The sequence below is a fragment of the Melanaphis sacchari genome, unplaced genomic scaffold (genome assembly GCF_002803265.2).
Source record: "Melanaphis sacchari strain LSU unplaced genomic scaffold, SCAv2.0 Contig47_pilon_pilon, whole genome shotgun sequence".
Classification (NCBI taxonomy): domain Eukaryota; kingdom Metazoa; phylum Arthropoda; class Insecta; order Hemiptera; family Aphididae; genus Melanaphis; species Melanaphis sacchari.
The window spans coordinates 541,541-567,848 of record NW_020271320.1 but is presented as its reverse complement, the minus strand read 5'-3'; the positions used below and the strand labels follow the sequence as shown (position 1 = coordinate 567,848).

Below are 26,308 nucleotides of genomic sequence, written 5' to 3'. Positions count from 1 at the left end.
AGGTAAGTGAAAAACACTAAACACATAATGAAACGATTACATAAGTAGGGGAATCAAATTTTTAATAACAGCGACGTGGAAGTGAACACACAGAACAACATAATAATATATTAATGTGTTATTTTAAGCTTAGTGACATATACATTCAACAACTTAATTATTGTAAAAGATTTTAAGCGACAACTTCGTGAATAAAAATGTATCAAACTTGAATGGAGTAAAAAGTGTATGTAAAATAAAAAAACAAATCTTTACAACTTGACATCTCTACATTGACACGGCATAAAAAAATGTTCTTCTTCCCCTTTAGTGTTTGGTTGCGATCATTATACATTTTTTTGATTAAATTATTTTATCTCATAAGTATTTTTAGCCATAATTAAATGTTAAGTTGTATCGATAATTTTTTTTTTTAAATAATATTTCTAGTAGTGGTCGGCTAATTTTCGTCAAAACAATTTTTTCAAATAAATGGAGTTCTACACAGATTTATAAATTTACACTTTAAGCGAATGACTTCCATACTTCTTTAAAAGAAAAACTTAAAAATTCTTCAAACTTATTTATAATATGAATTATGATTTTAATAATCCGAATTCCTGAACTAACATTAAGTTTTACTTTTTATTCTAGAAAGTCACAAAGTAATTTTTATATTAGTAACTGAATAAAAATAAATGTAAGAAAATAACAAATATTAAATAATAAACTGATAAAAATAGGTATAAAATTCGATAATAAATGTTCGGTTTTTAACATTTTAACAATTCAAAAAATACAGTTTATCAAAGACTTGGTAAAAATTCTGTCTTAAATATTACGGAGTTCTAAAACTGTAATTATTTTTACACAAACCTAAAACTTTTTCATTATATTGAATCTTTATTCCAGAGCCTTAATTTGGTCAGCTGCGAATAAATTCTAATTTAGAAAATTAGATGTAATACACAACTTAAGACTTCGCATACCCATGCGTATACTATTCTAGTCTAATCCTATACATTTACAATTTATCAGATATCTCTTTATTTGATTTGTAAGTAGACTTAAGATTTGTTTAAATTAAAGAGTAAAATTCACGAGTTCACTTTTCTTATTAGATTTAATCTAAAATTCTAAATATTCCGAAAATATTACAAGAGAACAACTTGGAAATATAGAATGTATTCATAATCACACCAATGCTAATTTTTTTGAAGAGAGATGTTATTTAAATAAGCACCATACACCAAATGTTCTAAATAAAAAAGAACCCTTCATCTCCTTCTAGTTACAAACAACATTAATATCATTAAATCAAAATAATATAAGTGAAAAAATATTCACTGACGCTTCTAAATGCATTAGTGCGGTTGGAACTGTCGTTATATGGATTAATCTATAACTTGTGTTTTAACTAATTATTTATGATTGGTATTTACAGTTGAATCTCAAAATGTCATTCTCAAAATACTCGATATAATGACTGAATACCATATCAATGACTCAATAGTTTTATGGACTCATTTGTCGCAATTAAAAGTAAAAATTATTTATTATACGTCTAATATTTAAAACAAAATTTAAAATCTTTAAAATTATAACTAAAAAAATTAACACTTTTGGATCTCGGAATACTCCAACATAAAAGAAGAAAATAAATGAGCCAACCATGTAGTTAAGAATGCAATTATATCTTTTCTATCGTCACCAATGAAATTCAATTCAATTAGAGACTGGCACAGACATTTATTAAAAATAAAAACCAACAACCATGGATATCTCATTCTACTAAACTCGATAAAATTAAACAATAAGGATCGCTAATTGAACGTTTCCCTTTGAAATAGATAGACAATTTGAAGTCGGTCGTTCTTACCCGTCTTAGAATTCAATAGATAAAGGAAAGATTTTTATCACGGTTTTTGAATGGCTAGGTATTCTCAAACCAACTTTTACTGCTATCAAATTAACACATCATGTCCAACTTCAAAGCAAAATTAAAAATGTTTTATTGCCGTTTGTATTGAAAAGGTAATATAATCATATTGTAATCACTCAATGGCCCGTGATACCGAAGGCTTAAAAAAAAAAAAATAAATATAGAAATAAAATTATATAACAATATCATAACATTCAAATATTACGTCGTGTGACAAGCAGTGCAGGTGTGTATAGTGAGTTCGTAAAAAATAATAACACGGCCATGGGCGTCTGCGGTACGCGAGCGGGAGGCGCAGGTTCGTTCAAAATTTCAAATATACATAACAATTGCGATTCGTAACACGAATGATAATATTATAATGAAAATCACCGAAACTACGATACACGTGTAAAATGGATATGTAGATGTGAAAACGGCTAGAACGCAGATGCGCGAGATGGAAAAAGTAAAATAAAAAATAAATAAATAAAATATACAATAAATTGCAACAATCGCGCGTATGCTTTACCGGCGGTGGCAGTTACACTCGTTGTCGTGCGAGTACAACAGTGTAAATATAGCCGTTTAACGTCATTGGCATGGTAAAATGCGATCGTGCTTGCATATATGCACCGCTATAGGTATAATAATATCCGCGCGCGATTGTGCGCGTAAGCCGTGGTCATTGTATTTCATCGATATCCTGCACTGAAACGACCGAAAGGCACCTATTTTTAACAGTATATATGATAATAGAATAACGGATATTATAATGATTATATGATATTACGTCTTGTGCTCGTATTATCATACACATTATTATTGTTGTAACACGCGTTTACGCATGTGGCGGCGTCCGCCGCTCCGAACAAGATTGTGCCCATATTGCTACAACGTGAATAGTACCTATCTATACTTAAGCCTATCTACCGGTTTTGTGCATTACGTATTTTTATAATACAGACGCGCGTTTAATAATAGTCATTAGTCCGACACGACGGTTTATTTGCAGGCATAATATAGATATTGGCGAGCGACATGTTAGATTGTTTTATGTATACACTCGTATCTATGTACATAATATACTGTATACGCGTACAGGATGATTTTTTAAGCATACAAAACCCTCCCTTTACCTTTGAATAATGTATATTTTATTCGTTTTCAAATTTTTGAATTTTTTAAGCATACTTAATGATCATAATATTTTAAAATCCTTGGATTTTATTTTTTTTTTTTTTTTAAACATCTAAAGCGAAGTAGACATTTTTTTATTTTTTTAAACGAATACCTAACGACCTTTTCACTGTAAGATATTAAGTGGATAATTTTTTTTTTTTTACTATTAAAATACTGAATTATGTACCTATTTAAATTAAAATTCAACTCGGTATTGTCATCGATTTATAACGTATTAGGATAACAATACTTGACATGTCTTTTACAAATAATTTATGTCTTATATTTTGGTAAGTGCTTATTATATTTGGTGAATCACTTTGTATGTGTAAAATAATGTACATATATATCTCAATTACACATGCACCACTCTATACTGCACGCGATACGGCGCCCATACATCATATTATACATTTTCAACACTCGTTCTCCTATTTTTCACGGTACTTATACAACGGTTTAATACGTATAATTGTGTAAATATCATTCGTTGACACGATAATCTGTATATCATGCAGTCATCACGATTACAATGATGACGATAATTTATATACATTTATTGTTCAAATTGATAATCAAATTACATCTTTCTAAGAGTAAAATGGGCTTTCTTACTCCTATAATAAATCTCTAGTTTTTAAATTATTCAGAGAAGATTTTTAATACAACTGTTTTTTATAATTGGACTTCATTGATTTTGATTATTAATTATTATGTTACATTTTTGAAACTGAAATCGAGTGAATGAGACTTAGAGAACTATTTCAAATCTAATTGTAAATTCATATTTTTTCTGATCTGCATATCTACTACCGAATCACTATAGTTACTATACACAGCTATATTCAAAAACTCACACTAAAAGTTTAAAACTCTAGAAAGAACATAGCACTACAACTTAGAGATTAAAACGAATAAATATACGTCTATGATTTGTAAAATTTTTACTGTATTATATCTTACTACTTCATTAAAAAAAAAAAAAAAAAAATAACAAACGGTTAGTATCTTTAGAACTCTGAAATTGTTTTGTTGTGTTACTCAGGAAGAGTAAAAGCACGCTGTAGTTAACCGTGGCTTTCTACACAATTTGCGAGATGTTGTTTAATATAATATTATTATTTACTACAATATATTATATAATACGAGTACATACTAAAATCTGACAAAAATATTTCAAAATCTGTTTACGCACTGAACTACAGAGTTGCATAAATATATTTAACAATTAATATTACATAGTGATATTAAACAGTGATTTAAAGTAGTGTTTCTAAATTTATATAATCAGATTCATCTGACCAGAAATCGTTTTGAACAGTTAGTTTAATTATCCCTAACAATAATTTATGGTTATGAACAAAAACTGCGACTGAAATTTATAGTTATACGCAGTTAAAAATGCATATAATTAACGGATCGTCTTGAAATCATCATGTTTATATTTTTGGTTAAATATACACCGTATATTTGTACAGATTTTATACATAATAACATATACGTTATGTGTATATAATAAAAATATATATAAGTTAATTATTTATAATTGAAACTTGAGAAGAATTTGTGGTAACATTTTTATAGAGTAAGTATCATATTTTAATAACGTTCACAATACATTACAATGTTCAGTTAGAGTAAAAATTGTTTGAAAGAAATAACAAAATAATAAAAACTGCAGTGGTGCAATGCTAAATTTACGACAAATATTTGAGTGTTGAGAGAGTGGAATTAAACGGGGAAATTATAATATTAAGTCCCAACTGTTCCGTAACAAGGGTGTAACAAATAAATAGCAAAAAACATTGGGTTTGCAGATGTGTGTGTAATCTAGATGACTGTACTTTGATCTGGAGAAATATTAAAAGTACAAGTCAAAGAAACCAAAGAAAATGTATAAATCAATTGAATATAAATATTATAATTGAATTTCAAAAAGTTAAACGTAAGTAATTATATTATAAAAATAGATAATATACTGTGTAGAGAAAATCATGATAAAGTATATCATAAATCATAATATATAAAATATAAGAGACAATAATTTATAAAATTGAGATTACAGACTATAGTTATTTTTAATTCAATTTTTTTAATAGTTTTACTTTATTGTTTTTATTTTTCAGGGACATTTATAGTACTTAAAAACTATGTAAATATTTTTATTAAAATTTGACCATAATTAATATCATAAAATATAAATAATATGTGACAACAAAAATACTGAAAATAATATGACTTATACATAATTTTGTTAATTAAAAAGTTTCCTAGGTACCTTAAATAATTTAAGTTACTTAGGTATGTGCAAATTATTTGTTCTGATATATTATGAAAAAACTATAATTAACTATATAAAATATAAACAGCAGATAAAAAGTTAGCTAAAAGCATCAATTTTTATAGGATATGATTAAAAAAAAGGATAAAAACAAGTTATTGCGCAATACTATTACGTGTTACTGTGAGTGATAGGAACAGTTGGTAAAGATGAAGGAAAAATTATATTTTTACCTAATGAAAAAACAGAATAAACCGTTATAAAATTCCAAAGTTTTTTTTTTAGTGTTTCTTAAAAGTTTGAGGTGTCCAATAATACGTAATTTAATCAATTCGAAAAAACTGTTATTATTGTCAATATATAATTACAAAAGTATAACTATAGACCATGATCACCAATTGCTAACGTGCGTTGTCGAATATTATTTAATAATTAATTATGAAAAATATTTATTTTAGCATCTAACTTTTTACTCCTCTTTGAATACATTATATAATATTTATGAGTCATTTAGATATTCTTTTTTAGGAATTATTTTGTTTTTAATCTTAATTTAGCAGGTGTTAGTCTTATTATTTGTGCAGGCACCAGTGGTACTTATTATACATGATTTTTGAAAATGATTGCTTGTTACTTAAATAGGTTTATTGAAATATTTGTTTGTTTGAACAAAATTAGTTTCTGGTGATATTTCGGGTCGTATTTTTTGCTTGTCGAATTTATTTATCTAGTACAATGAATAACTAACAAATATTCCTACATTAACTACATTAATCGAAATCGGACAATCGAGAGCACCCTTAGGATGTATAGTTATGCTTTATCGAGGACTTTGATTTATCAACGTTTGTAAACAGTAATTTTTTATTATTTATTTAAATAAATGTTTACTAAATATTAAACTTAATGTAAATAAGTAGAATAAAAAGAAAAATGCTCAATGTGCTCTCATTATGTCTTAGTGTGATAAAAATAAAATAAATAATATCTTCAATGTTTTAATAAGTTGGTAATCGATTATATAACTAGTACAAAAACTTTAAACGTTATATTATATTAAAATATTTTGTAATAGTTATATTTATTATATACATTTCCATTTTCGCCACTACTTTCTCTTGATATTCAATCATGAAAAAAATTTTCCTGCTACTTTTGTTAACAAAAAATTTTGTTTTTGTGATCAAAAATTAAGAATGTGAACCTCATAACACGTGAGCCTGTGAATAATAATAATGTATAATAATATGCACATTGCACATATTATGTCTTATTCAAAAAAGTTCCTTGACGTTTAAGGATTTCTGTGACTCGATCTAGAATATAATATGTAATTGTGTTTTTCGATTAATCTGAAATCGGTCATTTTACTGATTTGGTATTAAATGAAATACCTATAATAATTTTTAATAATAATATATGAAATATAGACGGTATGGGAGACTGATAATCTACAAACGTTAAAATTATGAATAGTGTAGGTCTATTAAAAACGTCCCCATAAATCATAAGTTATACGAGACGAAATGCTGTAGTTGCAAAAATAAAATATAATAATATGTTCTTTATTTTTATGTGCACGTAAAAATATCTTATTCAAACAAACGTATTTATTATATTATTTATATCGATTATTTCACATATTTTAATCTCAACAACGCATTGCTCTGTGTTATTTATCTCCATTATTATAAAGCATTATAAAACTCAATTACAATTGTGTTAATAAAATATTTTAAGCATTATTGTTATTCGGGTAAAGTATATATAATAGTGTACATGTTTAATCATACAATTTTATCGTTGAGTAACTGAATTATATCTACACTATGCGGTCAAAAGGGATTGATTAAAAAAAATAGGCAATTGTCAAAAAAAAAAAAAAAATTGCTTTTTTTCAATAACTGCAATTATTTGCATCCTGTAGCGTAATTAATAAGTTACTTTTTTAATACAGTTTAAATAAGATATATTTGAATTGTGTACACAATATTTGTCTACTTATTAGTAGTTAAGCATTAAACTAAGAAAATAATGAATTCGTAATTTATTCACGTTAAAATATAAATAAATCTATAAAAGAAGACATTTTTAAGTCTTAAATCTTAATCGAAACAAGTTTTATAATCGTATTTACATGCAATTCATTAAAGTCATAACAATAATATAAAATTATATTTATGATTGTTTATTTTATAAAAATGATTGTGCGATTCAAGTTAATTCAAAATCTTAATACTTAAAAATAATCATGACAAAACATTTTCAAAATCATACCGAAAGCTTTAAATGTTCTGACTAAAAATAAGGTATTTTAATTTTAATTGTGTGCATAAGAATATTAAATACGCATCCTAAATGATAATAAATATATATGTTTAGTCTATTTTTATCATTTTTTTTTCGAAAGAATGTCATTTAAAAGAAAAATTATCGTGCGAAATTTTGATACAGCTTCAGTAGTCGACGTGGACATTAATAAGTAATATTTTCATTGATATTTTCTCATGAAACTCGTAATAAATCTAAATGTCAGCACGAAATATATTGGTTTGATTTTTAACTTTTACACTTATTATAAAATATGTTTTAAAAAAATATTGTGATTATAATTATGAAATTGTGAAATAATATTTTATAAATATTTGAAAATATTAAAAATGCATTTAATGTTATTATTGCACAATCATTGCCTCCTTAAGTGAGTTGCACAATAGATGTGTAAAATTTACATTTTATTAAATTCATAACAAAAAGCTCATTTTTTATTTACTTATTAGGTATAATGTAATACCTATAGATAATATAATATTAATATGCATAGCTGCCAGTGGTTTAAATATAAAAGTATAGTAGTACTTAAAAAAAAAAAACAAATATTTTTCGATTTATTATATATGTCTTACATGTTATAATATTTGAACGCGTTTGGGGTTAATAAGTATAACTTAATTAGTTATAATTTATTATTTATAATTTTAAATATATTTTTTTGTTCAACAATATATTAATATGATTTTCATTATATTATGTGTATTTTCAGATGCGACTGAGCAGAGAAAATTAAATATATCATTTTAATAAATCATTATAAAAACGTATGTAACATAAAATTTTTCCCGAAAACATGCGTACATTATTTTCTTTTAGCATAATATTATACGTATAATAACTATACCGAGTTGAATAAAAAAACCTAATTAATTAATAGAATATAATTATGGGTCATTAAATCAAGTGCAAAGAACACTATTCATTCATTAAATGTTTAGTGATTGTTTATGTTTATGCTATTCGGCTTTAATGATCTGAACTACAAAAGCTCGGTAAATTTTCCGATTTGCAAATAAATAGTTATTTTAAAGTATTTATTATAAAATAAATTTTTTAAAATTTGTCTTATTATATACTATTTTTTATGTTTTCACATTATTTTTTTTTTGAATGAATGAATGAATGAATGAATGATGAGCTATATGATTTAAATTTTAGAGTTTAAATTAAGTTAAAATAATCATTCTGTATTATACGCCGTATCGGGAATTTCTGTTTAGTAGCGGTTTTAGATTGTAGATCAAAAATATTTGTTAAGTTCGGATTTTTGTATACCCATTTTCCTATATAAAAAAAAAAAACGATAGAAGTGGTTTCTTTCCGGGATGCTTAGACCATTCTAAATCATCCATTGGCTTTAATAAGTGTATGTCTGTGGAAAAAGAGCCGGGGTGAGATATAAATCTACCAAAAATAGGAGAGACGAAAACCATTCGTCAACTGCAGTCCGAGATATTAATCATAAATTATATTTCATAGATCTAAAACCATAATATCTACAATGGTAAAATACACACTACTGACTGTATATTGTATAAATATATATTCATCTACGCACAGTATATGTTATTAATAATATACTTTACAGATAACATAATAATATTGGTTTATGCGTGTTTATGAGTAGGTACACATATAGTCGAATAAGTATATGTAAAAGTTAGTCGTATTGATAAATAATCGCCATGTTTTCAGATTTTCAAATTCATTAATTTTGATAAAAGTTTGATACACTTGTCCGATTGATCGAATGCTATTTAGTTTAAAATTTTACTCAGTGTGTATTCATGATGATATTTTCACGAGAAAATCGATTAAAAGTACGAATTGTTTACACAAAAAAAAAATAAAAAAAAATACTCTTGACTTTCATCGAATTCTACGTGTAGCTGTTTATTATAATTTATAATAGTAAGAAGATTGTGTCTGAAAGTTTCAATAAATATAAAAAAAAAAACTTTTTTAATTTTTTTTTAATTTTGTGAAACTAATTATTTTAATTTAATGAAACGTGAAATATAAATTTGTATGTTACATAATATAAACTAAACTATCACAATGTAATATTGACACAATAAAAAAAAAAAAAAAAATGATATTTGAAAATACAATTTAATGATATAGTTAGATCGAGTAAAGTCATTAGAAAATGACAATACCCTAAATAATATAATATTATAATGTTTAAAATTTAAAATTTAAATTTTTTAATTTACCACTTGGATTTTAGTTTATTTAAAATAATAATTTTTTTTTTTTAACGCATCCTTCATATTGTTCATCAATACTATATACTATTTTTTTTCTTATTGCACATTAGCTGTAGTAGTTCTGACGATTACTCATTGCATCTACCACAAACTAAAATTTTAAATCAAGAAATACTATTTTTTTTTTAAAATCATTTACACATACATTACCGAGTGATTAAACGTGACAATAATTAATTAGTTTTAACTACAGTTTAGTCTTATGGATATTTTTAAACATGATTTAACTTTAGGTATAACTTTTAAAACTAACTAAAAAAATTTAGATTGTTATAATGACTTTTACTAGTTAAGTTATTAATTTTATTAAACGTTAAAATAATTATTTAGGTATAATATTCAGAAATTAAATAGAAATATAATTCAAATTTAAATATTCAATATTTGCACGTAAAAAATAAAAAATTTTGTCAAAAAAAAAAAAAAAAAAAATATTAAATATTATTAAACAAGAAAACATCTCTATGTTTTGTATTATTGCAATATAAGTTCTAAGTTTATAACCATTACAATTCATGTTAGAGACGCGAATATTATCAGAAATATCATTCTAGGGTAAACATTGTACGCGATTTACGTTACAATTAGTGACAGTGACAGCACTTCAAAGAGGATCGTAGGTATTTCATAGTCTTGTCCGAAACACGCTTGTCGGTTTACGAATAGTAAATATCAATAAGTATATTATCTAAGCATTTTCCCATGTAAATATACGTCTAACATCAAGCAAAGCAATTATAATGGTTATAACTATTATTTTGATTCATTCAATGGGAAAAAATTAATCCGGATGAGTAGGTATACAAGACATAGGGTGGAAAAATGTAGTTTTTACCACACATGTACGTACCTACTACCTAGTACTATACCCACCTATTTTGTCTTATAACGATCGAATCGGGCCTACATACGGTTATCTATATCGTAAACTGTACCTATATTTCTGCGTCCTGCATGTTATATTACTTAAAAATACATAGGTACTCGATACTTTTCGACTTCGTAAAAATTATTGTTTGTTACTAAAATGACACTCGGCACTACAGCAGTTAGTTCGACATTTACCATCAATACGACCAAATTCTAATAGACATACAAACAGCCACATTCGTGTAATAAAATACTATTTTAAATGTTACATTAATAACCATTCAAGATGATATTATATAAGCTAATCGTGTATTTTTATTTGTAAAAAATCCCTTTCACAGGTTTTCAGACTTCCAGCTACGGAAAACGTATCCACAATAAGGAATAGAAATCGTTCCCTGGATAATTAATACGGATACAGTAATAAGATTGCTCCGATCACGTTACAGTCGTTTTTAACTAGAACTGTGCTAAGAACAAAAGTCCGTCGTCCTGTATAATAAAAATACTGAAGTGTATACTTGTGTCATAAAACCCACGATGTATTATTGCGGATTGTTGGGGCTACTATCAAGTAGAAATATAGAAAAATAGTAACAGATTATACATAATTATAATTTCATAGAAAAATTGATGTTTGGTAATAAAGAATATCGGTATATATCTAAATCCGCGAACACGTGTATTGTAATAAATCGTAAGTAACTGTAAAAAATAATATTGAATAATATTTACATAATATTATGTAGGTACACTTATGTACCTATAATATCGTAAAAATTATAACCACGTACAAACCGCGACCCTTAGTCGTAGCTCGTAATTCTTAACAATATAACTACACAGGTTTTGCGGTGACCGCGTTTTGTGGTCGCGGCTGCCGGCACACAGTCTATGGTAACAGTGCAAATGCATTTATCTGCAGCGTGGTGCAGCAGAGAGCGGTGCATCGTGCAGCGTGCGCGCGCGTCAAGTCCGACCGAAATAGATCGGTACCGATTTAACGTCGATTCTCGATCGCACGCAATCATTCTTTTATTTTCGTCTCGTATCTGCCAATCCTCTCCTCTAACCGTCGCTTTTTTGTCGGTGGATTTTTTCTCCTGTCTTTCCTTTCTTTCTTTTGCCCTTTTTTTTTTTCCACTATAGAGCATATAACGTCTATTTGAACACGAGGTGTTTGTCGGCGCATCTGCATCGTCGCCATCGACGTATGCCAAACGACGACGCTACGACTTATTTATTTATTTTTTATTTTTTATTTTTATTCTTTTCTTTCTCTCCTCTACTCCACTCTTGTCTGTTTTTCATCAAAAGTCAATGAACGCAAAAACGTTGTCCGTGGTAATGCGTATGTGGCCTGCGTGTAGTTAGCATATAGGTACCTACGTGCAGTGCGTTTGAATGCACTCGTCGAATACTTATGCACCACGAGATAGTATTTAAGCAATGTCTCCTACTCTCGGGTTTTCTTCACATTTTTATTAATTAATACTTTATACGAAACTCGATGTGAAACGAAAGAATTGTTTTCCAGCTACAGACACGATTTAAGATATGTCGATTATTGATTAGTCATAGGCTTTTGGTAAGGTAATGTATATTATGTTAAATAAAACTATTAGAAAAAAGCTCCATACAGTAATCCATACGATAATGTCACGGTGAAAGAATAAAATTATTTCTTAATGTTGACATTTAGAAAGCGCTAGTAGTAATTTTTACTAGTTTTTTTATATAGTGACTTAAAAAAATTAATTTGAAAACTTTTTTTGACGAGACTCGGTATTTACTCTGTATCAGTATTCTTATCATAACTCGGTGGCGGCAGGTCGCTGCAATTTGAGTGTACAGAAATTTCATATCATATCTTATATTTAAAGGCATGGAAGTTATTTAGGGGATCGAGGTGTGTGGTTGCGCCCCTTAATTTTAAAATAGTTCTAATTGGCCTGCGCTCTGCTGAGGTAATGCTTAAAAATAAATATTCTTAAATTGAATTTTAATATCTATATTGACACACTTATCAATATTGGTTTACTGTCAGTCATAAATTACAACTTTGATTACATTGGTTATAAACAATTATCGCGCTATTAATTAATTAAGTAAACAGGATGACATGGTATTCATTATTGTTCCAAAAATGTTTTGTTACACTGTTTTTATCGCATTTTACGCCGCATGGTAATAGACAATAGTTATAACTAATAGTGTATCTATTCTTATTTATAATAATAACTGATAATTGATATCGATAATAAGCTGATAATATTATAAAATCCACATACAGATTACATTGTTACATTATAAAAATACGTAAGTAAATTCTTAGTTGGTTTACAAATATAATTTTACGAATATTAAGCGACGATTTAAAAATGTAGAATATAATATTAAGAAGTACTATTTTATTTATTGCTACTGCATTTATCTGCATTTATTCTTCTAGCGTTTTATTATATCAACTAATCGACCCGACACGGCTTCGCCCGTGATTGGTTATTTATTTTGCCTTCGGACGATGATGTGTAGAATTTTCATTCAAATTTTATCATTTAATGTGATCGGCAAGTAAATAAAAAAACGGTTAATGAAAACGTGTTGAAAAATATTTAGCGGCATTTATGATAAATATATATTTTTATATTAAAAATGAATACAGATAAAAAAGAAATGCTAAATAATCTGTTGTTGATAAAGAGTTTTATAAAACTTCTGAGTATATAACGTTTTTTGTTCTATCTCTTGTTGAAATCAAAATCACGAGTTAAAATTATTATATTAATTTGTAGTTTATAATTTTGGCAAGTACTTATTTACGACAGAGTGCATAAACTATTATGGCTGTAATGATGAATAAAATTAAATTGTAAATAATAGATCACTCGTAAGAGTATTTGGTATAACCTTGTGAAAAAAAAATATTATACAGTGTCATCACAAAACGAGAACATAAAAATACAAATACAAATACCCGAAAGAAAAACCTGAAATGACGCTCCTGTTTAAAGGTATGCAAATATTCAAAATTTAATTTTTTAACGATAAAGTGCTTTTAACTTCCATAGTGGAAACTATCAGTAATTTACGTTTGGCATGCGAAGTGGTCCAGGCGATCCAGCTACAGGGGTCCAACATATTATTTAGTACATAAAAGTAATTGATAATAATCTAAAACTATTTTGAAACTCATACTAATGTTTTATACTTATAAATAAGAAGTAATTATTTCGTTATTTTATGTCGATTCGTAGAAATTTCACAACTTATTTTTTATCAACGTCATAATATTATACCTTGTTTTCTTCAATTTAGAAGAAATTTATAAACGTAAACACATCTGCATAAATATTTTTAATACAAATAAGACCATAAAAATAAATAGGTATAATTCACTTATAATATGTTATATCAAATGGAGTAACACTGTAGATAGTTGATTGAATTAACATTGTCTATAAAAAATAATTATACTTATCATTTTAGAAAATAAACTTTTTTTTTTTTTATAGAGAAAAAGCGTCTATAAAAGAATCTCTGAATATTCTTAACTCAATAATTTTACATAGTCTTTTACACATCACATATTAAGTACTTTTAATAGCCGATGAATACCATTACGTAAAAGAAATCGTGGGTTTTTTTTTTTATTCAAATGTCTCTAAATTAACAAAAGTAATTACACAAAAGTTATTATTATTATTAAATTCGTATATTGTATTCTATTCGCACATCGAATAAATTCGATAGGAATCATAATTTAATAATATAACGACTCTCGGCTACGGTCAAAATACTTTTACCATTGACCAAAGAATATTATTAAAATTTGAAAATATAAAAAAGTTATGAAAAATTAATGTGGATTTATGCTCAAAGTTTTTTTTTATTATTTTGAAAAGAAAAATTATCATTAAATTGTCAAGCTTTAGTCGAACGTAAACATTTTTTATCAATTTATTTACTTGGTAAAATATTTTTAATGTCTATAAATATTTAAAAAATAACCAAAATATTTTCTAAAAAGTAATACCATGTATAGAAAATAACATTATATAAATATTCGGTAAAAATTTGAAGTATAGATTTTTTTTTATATATATTTTATCATTAAAAAATGATTTACAAGATTTGCTTAAAATTGGTATTTCTTAAATATTCCAATTTTTCCGTAATCTTTTTATTTTTTTTTCTAATTTATTATTAAGATATTTATTGAAATGTTTACGTTTAACTTCCCTCTTCTTTGAAATGACAACTAGATTACAAGATTATATTAAAAAATAAAATAAAAATACACTTCATTATAAAATGTATACATTTTATCATTTCGCTTAAAATCTAAGCTGAAAAGTATTTATCATTTAGTTATTAAAAATAATAAATAAAAGATACAATCTGACAAACAAAGTTTATGAAATATTTTTTTCCTAGATTGATCCTGATTTTATTTAATCTATGTAGGCAGTAAATTGACTTTATAATGTTAAGTTTGCTCATGAATAGTATTCATTGCATTTTTAAAACCCAAAGAGCTTCAGATATATTGTCTGTATAAGGGTACAATTTTGATTATATTGGTATTCCTGCAGACTACTTATTTATTATACTGCACAAGATAAGCAACTCTTGTCATCTATGAATTATGTTATATCGTTTAAATTCTGTGACATAATATGGAGGGTCTTCGTTCGCCTAGCCTATGGTGAAAAATTTCAATATTCTCCTCATAACTCCTAAATCAATTTATTTGTACATCCATAATTTATTGAAGCAGGTAAAATGATAATCAGATACGGGTCATTTTTTTATGAATAATTTTAATGCCATCCCCATTAAAATACAAAGTTAATCCCATTATTTGAGCAGAACACGTAATAAAGAACGTAAAGTTCACATAATATTGATATTATAATACTAAGGTATAATTTATTGATATTGTTTTATGTTAAGTTTTATTTTAGAAATATTTAATAACTTTAATTCAATATGAAAAATATGTGTATTGCTGTCTCAATGCTGAAGGTAGGATTGTATATCAAAAAGTGTTATTGAACACGAATTACTTGTGAATTATTGGAAAAAAATATCAAAAATATTGGCCTTTTAAAATTTTTTCTTTTCAATTTATAAAGAATTATAATTATAAAGTTTAGGAAAAAATGCAAATGAACGAATAAATTGAATAAATCAATAATAAGTTATTATTAATAATAATATGTATTGTGTATTGTAGATACAAGTACAATTAATAACATAATAAATACGATGTTAGCTATAAATATTATACTGTAAAAAAATGTTTTTAATGACATTATTACACTGCCGTCAATATATTTTTATTATTATTATTATTATTATTTTTGAAATAAACGCCTAAGTTGGCTCAAGTGCAGAATAATATATATCAAAATTATAACATAATAAGTACACTTCTACATAAAATATACGATAATAGCATTAAATATAATAATCAGATTAGCTAAGTACAATTAAAACTTAAAATAGATATAAGAATTACGAAGCCGGTTAATTATTATAATAAACTCGTAATATACTTACAAATGAAAGAAGTCAAGTCCGGATTCATTTCCCAGCCCTCAAATTCATATCAAAGGGATTATTATACTCATAACTAGTACAGTAGGTTTTGGTATAAAAAGTAGGACCTGTTTGTGAGTAATATTGAGGAACATTGAAAAAAATACGTTCTAAAATAAAAGAAAAAGTAATTTTACTACTAATTAATTTAGAAAAAAAAGATAAGTTTGTTAATTTTTTTTTTACTACGAGTAGATAATAGATTAAGATTAAGGATATTTTTAATATAATTTATATTGTAATAGTTTTTATTGTTTAAAACTTTTTTTTTTTAAAACCAATGAAACGCATTAATCTTTTATGTACCCTTTCAATTTTTTCAATATAGCAAGACGAGAATGAACATCATACGATACATTCCTATTCCAATATTAAACGGACCAGCGAATAGTATAGGGAATTTAGACAATAAATATCAGTAAAAGATGAAGTAGACCGAATTAATATTCCTAGAGTTTTTACGGCTTTTAAACAAATTTGGTTAATGTGAGTGAAAAATGAGAAGTGAGATTGGAATGTCATACCAAGATTACGAATAGTATAGTAACATTTTGTGATGGAATATTATATTAATCGTATAACTTACTGAAGTTGGTTTTATTTTTCGTTCGAAAAAATCAAATGAAAATAATCAGATAAATATATTCATAGATGCATGTATTAAACATCATTTCATTTATGTATTTCTTTTTTAATGAAATAATTTTGATATTTTTTCAGATTAACAGTATACATTAAAAAAATAATAGGTACATATGTTTTAAAAATATACGAAAATTATTTAAAGGTTCAACAACATGTTACATGTATATAGATACAATGTACATGATAAATAATGTTTTACTATTGTTTTACCTATTTTATTAATATTTTAATGATTCTAATGAGTATTTATTTTATTGTATTTTATAACAGGACATGTTTTTACCTATGAAACTAATGGTCACGTATAAAAAAGTGTGATTAATGAGCAGTAATAATCAAATAATCAGATACATTATACATAAAATACAATAAAGCACTTAATTAGAAAATTTTTAATTATAACTCACCATAGCTTATACTTAAATCAACAAAGAAATAACAAGCTATAATGGAAATTGTTTTTTTTCTTCAGATATTGTCTTTTCAAAATAGAATTTTTATTTTCATTTCATAACACTATTACGAAACTAGATTTATGCCGTTTACAATACTAACTACTAAATACGATACTTATAATAACATGCAAATTTAATACATCTCTACAGATTATAAAATAAAAATAAATCTACATTTTACTGTGGGCTGAATATTTGATACCTAAATTAAATTAATATTTTATTAAAACAACCAATGGCTTAAGTTTTTTGTACCCAATTCATGCTCATATAGTAAGATTGATTATAAATAATCTACATAATCTATAGCATAATATAATATAGATCTCTAAACGAATATTATCGTCACTCTTTACATAATTATATTATTATAATAGTTGATATTTATTTTGATTGATTTAGGCGTTGCTACATTTCAGCTGTTAATAGTTTTTTTGATAGTTGGTAATACAGTTTTAAATTTAATTTGTAGGTATCTATTATTGATCAATAATTTTCAATGATGGTATTAACTTGAAACAGACTCAATTATTTAAAGCGATAATACTAATTGATTTATAAGACGAACAAACCAAAATATCATGCATTAAGTTCAAAACTAAAAAAAAAAATATTATTGATTGGACAACTTTATACTAAATATGACCTACATAGTTTTAAGTCAAGAAAAATTTTAAATCACAGTAACATCTTTCCAAATACTAATTTGCATTTAACACAAAAGTTTAATAATTTTAATTATAAAAAAGTTCTAGTTTTACCACTAACAATATGATGGCAAAATTTCAGTTAATGTATTCTGTTTATTTTTAGTGACAATTTACCATTAGGAATTTATATTAATAAATATTATATAGGTATATTGAATTTATTGTTTATACACGTAGAATATATTTGAAACAACAATGCGTTTCAAAAAGTAAAATAGCGTGACTCAAGACCGTTGAAATATTCGTGAAATTATCTAATCAAGACTGGAGTGCAATTGGAATGTAATAATAATAAAGTTACTGACGTATATTACAGTTGTGATTTAAACATCAAAAATTGTGTGTATAATATAGACGTATAAATTATATTATCAGAACGTATCATACATAAAAAAAGCTTTTATATACGGTCAATGTTAAAAATGTTAACTCGAAATCCAAAAAGGCACAGCGAAAAAATGTAACAGATTTTCGTTTACAGGTGGACACGGATAAAATATAATATTACGGCGTTTTATAAATTATGATTGGGTCGTAAGATGACGACGATGATATTTTTCGTAAAATTTAATATTACAAAAAAAAGAACAAAAAAACTCGGCTATTACAATAACACAGTAGGAAAGTAGTCAATAATGACGTACAGATATAATATTATGATACAAAAATATAACACATCAATCGTTATAAATTATAATACACATGCAAGTGATTTACGAATAAGCTTCTGTCACCACTGACTATACTCTACAAGAATTTAAAAATAAGTATACGGCGTTGCATTCTATCTAATGTTATCGTAATCCAAATCATCAACCGTTAAAAAACGCATACATGCACATACACGCACACACTTATATATATATATATAGACGATGCTCAAGCCGACCCTCGCGACTCGGGCTGGCGACAACGGTTTAATATGTACAGTGGTGGGGTGGCGTAACTTCAACATTTTGGCCCGGGAACGAAATTTTTAATGAACCACCCCTCCTCCCCACCATTATAGGTTCGTGCTGAGCAGTCTTAAGGAAAACGGAGCGAACATTTTTGCTATTGGACTTGGTTGCTTATACAATTTTAAAGTTATATGTATACCTATTGGTTTAAACTTTAAACTAACAGATCAGCGTCGTGGTGTCCATATTTGCTATACGGAAAACATCGGATGACCTTACCCTCTTTCATTAAACATGCACATTTTCATCAAATGTGACTATGGCAGTTTTATGGAAATTTCCATTTCCAGTTAACCTGAACGTTTTTCTTGGATATAAAAATATTTGAACATTGAACATTTTTAACTTCAAATAATAAATGAAGGCAGAAGAATAAATTTATCGAAAATACGTTGACACCAAACAAGAATATATTCTCCGAGTGTTTGAGGCTTATTCCAACCGATCGCGATATCGATAGGCACAAAAAAAAAAATTGTTCATAAAGTGTATAATATATTGGCGAGTGTGTGCACAACAAGTTGTCTTAAAAATTTTATGAGGCTTTAATATTTTTCTCATTGAGAGTTGACTGGGAAAGTGGGAAATATACCAAAAACACAATCTCCAACCTATACATAGAATAAAGAGATGCGTATCGCATTTGTCACAAAAGACGTTGTATAACATAATATATAAAGCCTTATCCTATCACAAGAACATATTATATAAAATACATAAAGGCTTGAGTCGAGCACGATAAGTTTTTGATGCGACAAAAATACAAATTACCAAAGTTTTTACTGGAATACCATGTGTTTATTTTTGTTATTAGTTTTTAAAATGTTGTACGGCGGCGCACATTCCTCTATACTTTAGACCTCAATACGTATATTTTTCCTAAAAATTACTTGTAGACTACAAGCCGTTGTAGCTCATGTTATAATATTGTGGTTGTATATCCGTATAATAATAAAAAAAAAAAAAAACAACACGCGTTTGATGAAATTTCTTTCAAAATGTGTGTAGATACTAATAAAACATAAACCTGCAGTATTTCACTCATAGTTCAATTGCTCATGTAATTTTTTATTTTAAATAAAATTTTTTGAACAAAATCAAAGGGCAAGATATAATCTCTGTATTTTACTAACAACAATATCCTATACCTACGATTTTTTACTGTAATTGTTAATTAACACACAGGTATATCTGTATAAATTATGTAAAAAAAAAAATAATAATTGTAATTAATCCTTCGTTCAACAATTTAAGAAATATTCCAGGAACAAATGTACTTTATTATCAACAAAATACGTACACGGGTTGTTTTTTTATAATGTTTAAATGTTACATAATTAACACTGAATTAAATCACGAAAGTACACTACAATAATCATGATGAATAGATGAAAGTATGTGTGTATTATATTTAACAGTGCAATAATTATTATTTTTTACCACGAGGCAGTATAATATCACTAACATAAATCGACATGATCAATGTTTTGTTTTAATATTAAACGTCACTTTAATTTTTGGACAAATTCTACTTTTTATTCATTCAATTTTAATCGAATTATTTACATGCATGCATAATTAATTTTTATCCGAACCGTACTGCAAAACGTTTAGGTACCGTTGAGAATAAAATATACCGTTTTTTTGGAAACTCTTCGGTGCTTAATAATTAATATTTTGACCTAGAGGTCAGAAAAAAAAATAAAGGTATAGGTACTCGGATACGTCGATTTGTTACGTAGTTGGTATAGGAAATATATCTGATGCGGAACAGTGTAATATTTTCTTCGCGCAATAGTTTACATTAGTATTGTATGTTATACCTATGTATAAATGATTATTGTTATTGACTTTTTTTTTTTTTGAATTTGCATATATATATATGTGTTTCAGTTAAGTCCGCTGATGTGTAAGAACATCATATTTTTATTGTACGTGTCATTTTTTTCTTTCTTTTTTTTGTATACTTACGCATATAATATTACAGAATAAAAGAAAATAAATAAATCACAAACTCGTTTTGGCCAGTATTCAGTAGGTATATAGATCGAACATTATAATACATATGTTGCATATAACATAATATACGGATATTATTGGAACGTACGAACAGTCGTACACTTATGTGGAAAAATAAAATGAAACTTGTATTATAATACATATGTATTTCTTTTGAAGAAACGAAAGATATTACGTCTTTATTATATTTTAGTTTCATCCATTGTTACAAAAAAAAAAAATATCTCGTGAATCGGTATACCTACTTTGTTGATATTTATTATTATCAATATTATTATTGTTGTATTCGTAAATATGGGCTATATATACCTACGTATCGTTAATCGATCGCATTTTACCTCCGTCGAATTATTTATTAGTTATTGACTATATCAATACGTTATGCAAATTTCTATAGATACATCTACATTCGGCGTCAACACATTAAAATGTACACTGTTACCAGAATTTCTCGCACAGAAACCCGCTAAAAATCCAAACATCGGTTGAATTTACATTTACATATTACAAGTGGCTTTCAAAAAAAATACCTGAGTAATTCAACAAAAACATAACTCTGTAATAATTATAACTAGGTATATTACGCATACTCGTTTATTTGTGCAATTTAATGTATTATGTAAATAGGTGATTCAAATACGGCCCGATATAGCTGAAGAAGAGGCAACGTATAGATAATTTTATTTTTCAAAACGCATTGTTAATGTATAGAATAACGAACAAATGTCCCTACTGAATTAACTATGTATATATAATACACACTGAACACGCACACCTGTATGTTTTTAAATCAGTGCAATGTGTAGGATGCAACAATGGATCAATGGACGAATTAATATAATATAAATGTGTGTAATATTTAAAATTTATCTGTGACCACAGCATTATTAAACTCATAAGACTACGAGAAATTGGGCATAAATAATTTTTTGTGCAATTTCACGTGGGCAAACTGGAATCTCATTCTAATATTCCCGCAGTTTTATATAGTCAAATTTATGGCAATTGGCAGTTTATCATGTAGAAAAAAAAAAAGAAACTTCTTTTATAACTTTATACGTGTTTTGTAATAATATTTTACAAGCTATAATATTGTAAACCGTAACGTTCTTAATTTTTATAGGTGCATTATGTGCAGTAGTGCACAAAACTACAAATTAATAAAATATTGTTATGAATTTTATTACGCATATTGTTTGATTTAAAATTATTATAATCTATATTATTCTACATAGATTAAAAAATTATTCGTATAATATTATACAAAGTTACAAGGTGATATAATATAATGGTGTATAATAATTTTAAAAAATAATATAAATTTTAGATGTTCAACTAAAAATACTATTAAACAATTTTTTACTCCTAATTTTAGTTATGTCTTATACCATAGTTAATTAATGCGGTGTGTTATCTTAATAAAACCATTCAAATTTAAAACTAAGCTCTTTTATTGCGTTAAATCAAAATATCATTACTGTAATATTGCATTTAATTTATTAGTCGGTATTTCACTACACCGTAACTATATATCGTATTTAATTTTGTATTTAAAACAATATTCTCTGTGCATTTTAAAAGACCATCGCATTATTAAAAACAATGAATTCAAGCATATTGCGTTATTGCGTTTTGTGCATCATTATGAATTGAAAAACATTGATCATACATATATAGAATAGTTAACAAACATAAATTACGTCGTGTCACACGAAGGCCTTAGTTGTTATAGTTTATTGCATAAAAAAAAAAAAAAGAACAATTTGTTTAAAAACTGACCTAACCCAATATGAATGATAAATACGGTAATAACTATGAAAATAACTTTTGTATTTTAATTTTAAATAATTTACATTTTTACTTCATATAATAATCGTATAGGTTTAAATATTAATAGCGTATTCAATTAATTTTTAATTGAACATTTTAGATTAAAAAGTGTGTAAATTACAGTATACATTTATTGATAAGTCAAAACTAAAAATAAAAATACATTTCTATGATTTGATTAATTAAATATATGATTTCCAATACCTAAACAAAAAAATAGCAATAGACGGAAAATAATCATTTATAATACTTATTAATATCATGTTTTCTAATGACCTATGAAGATAAATGTATTATTATTATCAATTTCATACCAAAGTTTTTATTTAAATAAATAATAATGTAAATTTATGATTGGTTGAATAAAATGTATATTTTTTGTAATTTTTATACATGAAACAATATTTATTATTTGTTATAATGATAATTAATAACTAAAAATACTGTCTACAACTAATTCAATTATTTGTTCTTTGATTTTGGGTGGATATAATATTATGTATAATATAGTATTTATACCTAAAAATGTGAATTAAAAATTAAATAAATATATTTTTAAATTAATCATATTTTAATATCATACATTAATATATTTAAAAATAATAATTTTTACCGCACATATGAATAGTTTACTGTTTTAATATACTATAAGTAAAATACAAATTATTATCTCATTAACTATAATTTGTATACAACATTTACGTAAATATTTTTATTTGAAAAATAGCTAATGTACATAAATTAAAATTTATTTATTTAAATTTATTATTTTTATGTATGAATTACATTTTTTTAGATAGGTATATATTTATTTTTTTGTATCAAATAGGTACTTATTTTATTGATCACTCCTACAGTTTACTTAAATTAGTTAGATTATAGTTTTAAAGTTTAAACTGAAGAACTATTTAAAATAGTCACTAATCAAATAATTACATTTCGTTTAAAATATAATACTACGTAAATAAAGATTGATTTTAATATAGGCATTGTTATATTATGTTTACATATTTATAGATAAGCTTTCTTCTAAATATCAGAGACGAGATTAAAAATTCAAATATGTACACATGTAAGATTATCCCAAATTATAAATTACAATGTAATGTACACATAATATGTTTAGCAGTTCAACTATCAGCTTTTGAATAACTTAATTTTAAAATGATTAAAAATATGATTATTTTACTAATGCGAGTAGTTTATAAGGCCATGAAATGTATTTGGTACAGTTCAAGATAGATCTCTATAAAATTTGAATTGTGAAGAGATAAAGATTTTGAAATATGTACCATAGTCAAGCTCATCTTAACCGGTTTACACAAAACTAACAAAAAACAGGATTATCTGCTTTTTTAACAATTCAAAATAAACATCTGGTTAAAATAATTTCATTTTACTTTATATCAATTTTTGCTAAAATATCGAGAATGTTTTCTCTCTGTACTTCTATTTAATCTACCCACCTACATGGTTCACATTAGGTATACTCGACAATTTCAACGTTTGAAATATTTTTACAAATATAAAAAATAAATAAATTAAGTAAATATTGGTAATTTAATAAATTCGTCATGTTTTCGTCTAGTTAAAAGTATATGTACTGTAAATAATTAACGATCAGTAAAAATATTTTCGTTAAGTTATGTTTTTAATAAAAATAAAAATATAAAATATTTTTAAAAATAACTTTTTAGTTTGTCCATAATTACCGGTAGCAGCTAGCTAAATGGTATACAACATGCGTAGGTAATAATATAAAGGAAGCTCACACAACGTGAACGTCATCGATTAAAAAAAAAAAAAAAAACTAGATAAAAAATAAATTCAGCCCACAGTGATTAATATAAGGATAAAGAAAGAAAAAAATAATATTAATTCATCATAAATACCTTCATTATAGTGTTCGAGATAAATGGTTTCGTGCAAAAAAAAAATATTGAATAAATGTAAAAAACAAAAAAAAAAAAAAAAAAAATAACAAACACTAAGCACGCGCGCGCGTACACAAGCTCTTCTCTCTTTTATACACACACACACACATACACAAACAAAATCAAAAACAAAATACAAATAGGTACGTACTGCGGTGTGTTGCGTCTATTTATACGACAATAAATAATTATAATATGATATGTATTTATATATTTGTAAACACGTAAGTATAATATATTTTTATATCTATATTTTACACCTGTTTGTAATTTATTATAATATTATTGTTATTGTGCGCGGGTCGGAAACGCTTGTTCATAAAAAAAAAAAAAAAAAGCTGGTAGCCACTTCGTTCAGTTACGTATTGCTGGAGCAAGAAATTTAAAGTAAATTTTAATTAAAAACCGACGTCGGCGCCGGCAAGCGCGGAAAACGAAAATAAAATATTTCCGACGCGATAATCAAACTCTGAAATCTCGAGAGAAACCGTCAAAAATACGCTCGTGTCAGCCGCGAACAATATAAAAACCGACGACGACGACGAAATCGGGATCGGGGACACATCGTGATACGGAAGACGGCGGACTGAAGTGAAATTGTTGCGCTCGGCGGCGGCGGCGAGCAGCGGCGATGCGATGCGATACGGATTCGCGCGGTGCGGCCGTTCTGCCTCCCTCACCACCGACTGTGAGCGCGTCGCGCGGCTCGCGGGTAGGGGACGACGGCGGCGACAGGGCATTACTATACATATTATACACACAATATATGCAGTTATTACAATATTATTATGTGCATAGTGCAATGTCATATGTGTGTGTGTGTGCGTACGTACGTGTAAGCTCGTAGTTCCGTTCTCGCTCGGGACATTTTTGTTTTTGAGGGGAGTATCTTTTATTGTTTTATTATTATTACAATAACGATGACATCGCGTCCGTCGTCGTCAACTCACCTCTGCTGTTGTCGCTGCTGCTGCTGCTGCAAACGTCTCGACGTCGAAGCTGTGGCGTCGGCGCGCCGGCCGGACGACCGAGCGACTGTCGTCCCCTGAGGACGCGCGCCGCGTCGTCGTGCTCGACGGACGCGGAACTCGGAAGGCGCGGCGACGGCGGTGGCGGCAGCGGCGGAGACCGTTCTCGGCCGTGCCGGTTTACACACTGTACCGCGGCGGCGGCGACGGTGGAGGCGGCGACGGTGACTGAGACGACGACGGTGGAGGCGGCGGCGGCGGCGACTGAGACGACGACGACGACGACGATCAGCGCAGACGTGTTCCATGCTGAACGTTGACGGGACACTATTATCTATGTATTACTA

General features: G+C 26.8%; 1 protein-coding gene across 5 annotated transcripts in view; it reads right to left on the bottom strand.

Annotated features, from left to right (window-relative positions):
* Nucleotides 1–26,015, bottom strand: part of LOC112598357 (probable nuclear hormone receptor HR38) — a 72,554-nt gene extending 46,539 nt beyond the window's left edge. For 2 of the 5 annotated variants that reach the window (XM_025344785.1, XM_025344784.1), the window contains exon 1: nt 24,952–25,229. Coding sequence is in view for 1 of the 5 variants with exons in the window: in XM_025344784.1 (XP_025200569.1) it covers nt 24,952–24,957 (6 nt within the window). In the remaining 4 variants the exon portion in view is untranslated. Of the gene's footprint in view, nt 1–16,402; nt 16,530–24,951; nt 25,230–25,943 lie in introns of those variants that run through there. The other 3 variants (XM_025344788.1, XM_025344787.1, XM_025344786.1) reach the window with 3 other exon arrangements.
* Nucleotides 26,016–26,308: the final 293 nt, after the last annotated feature.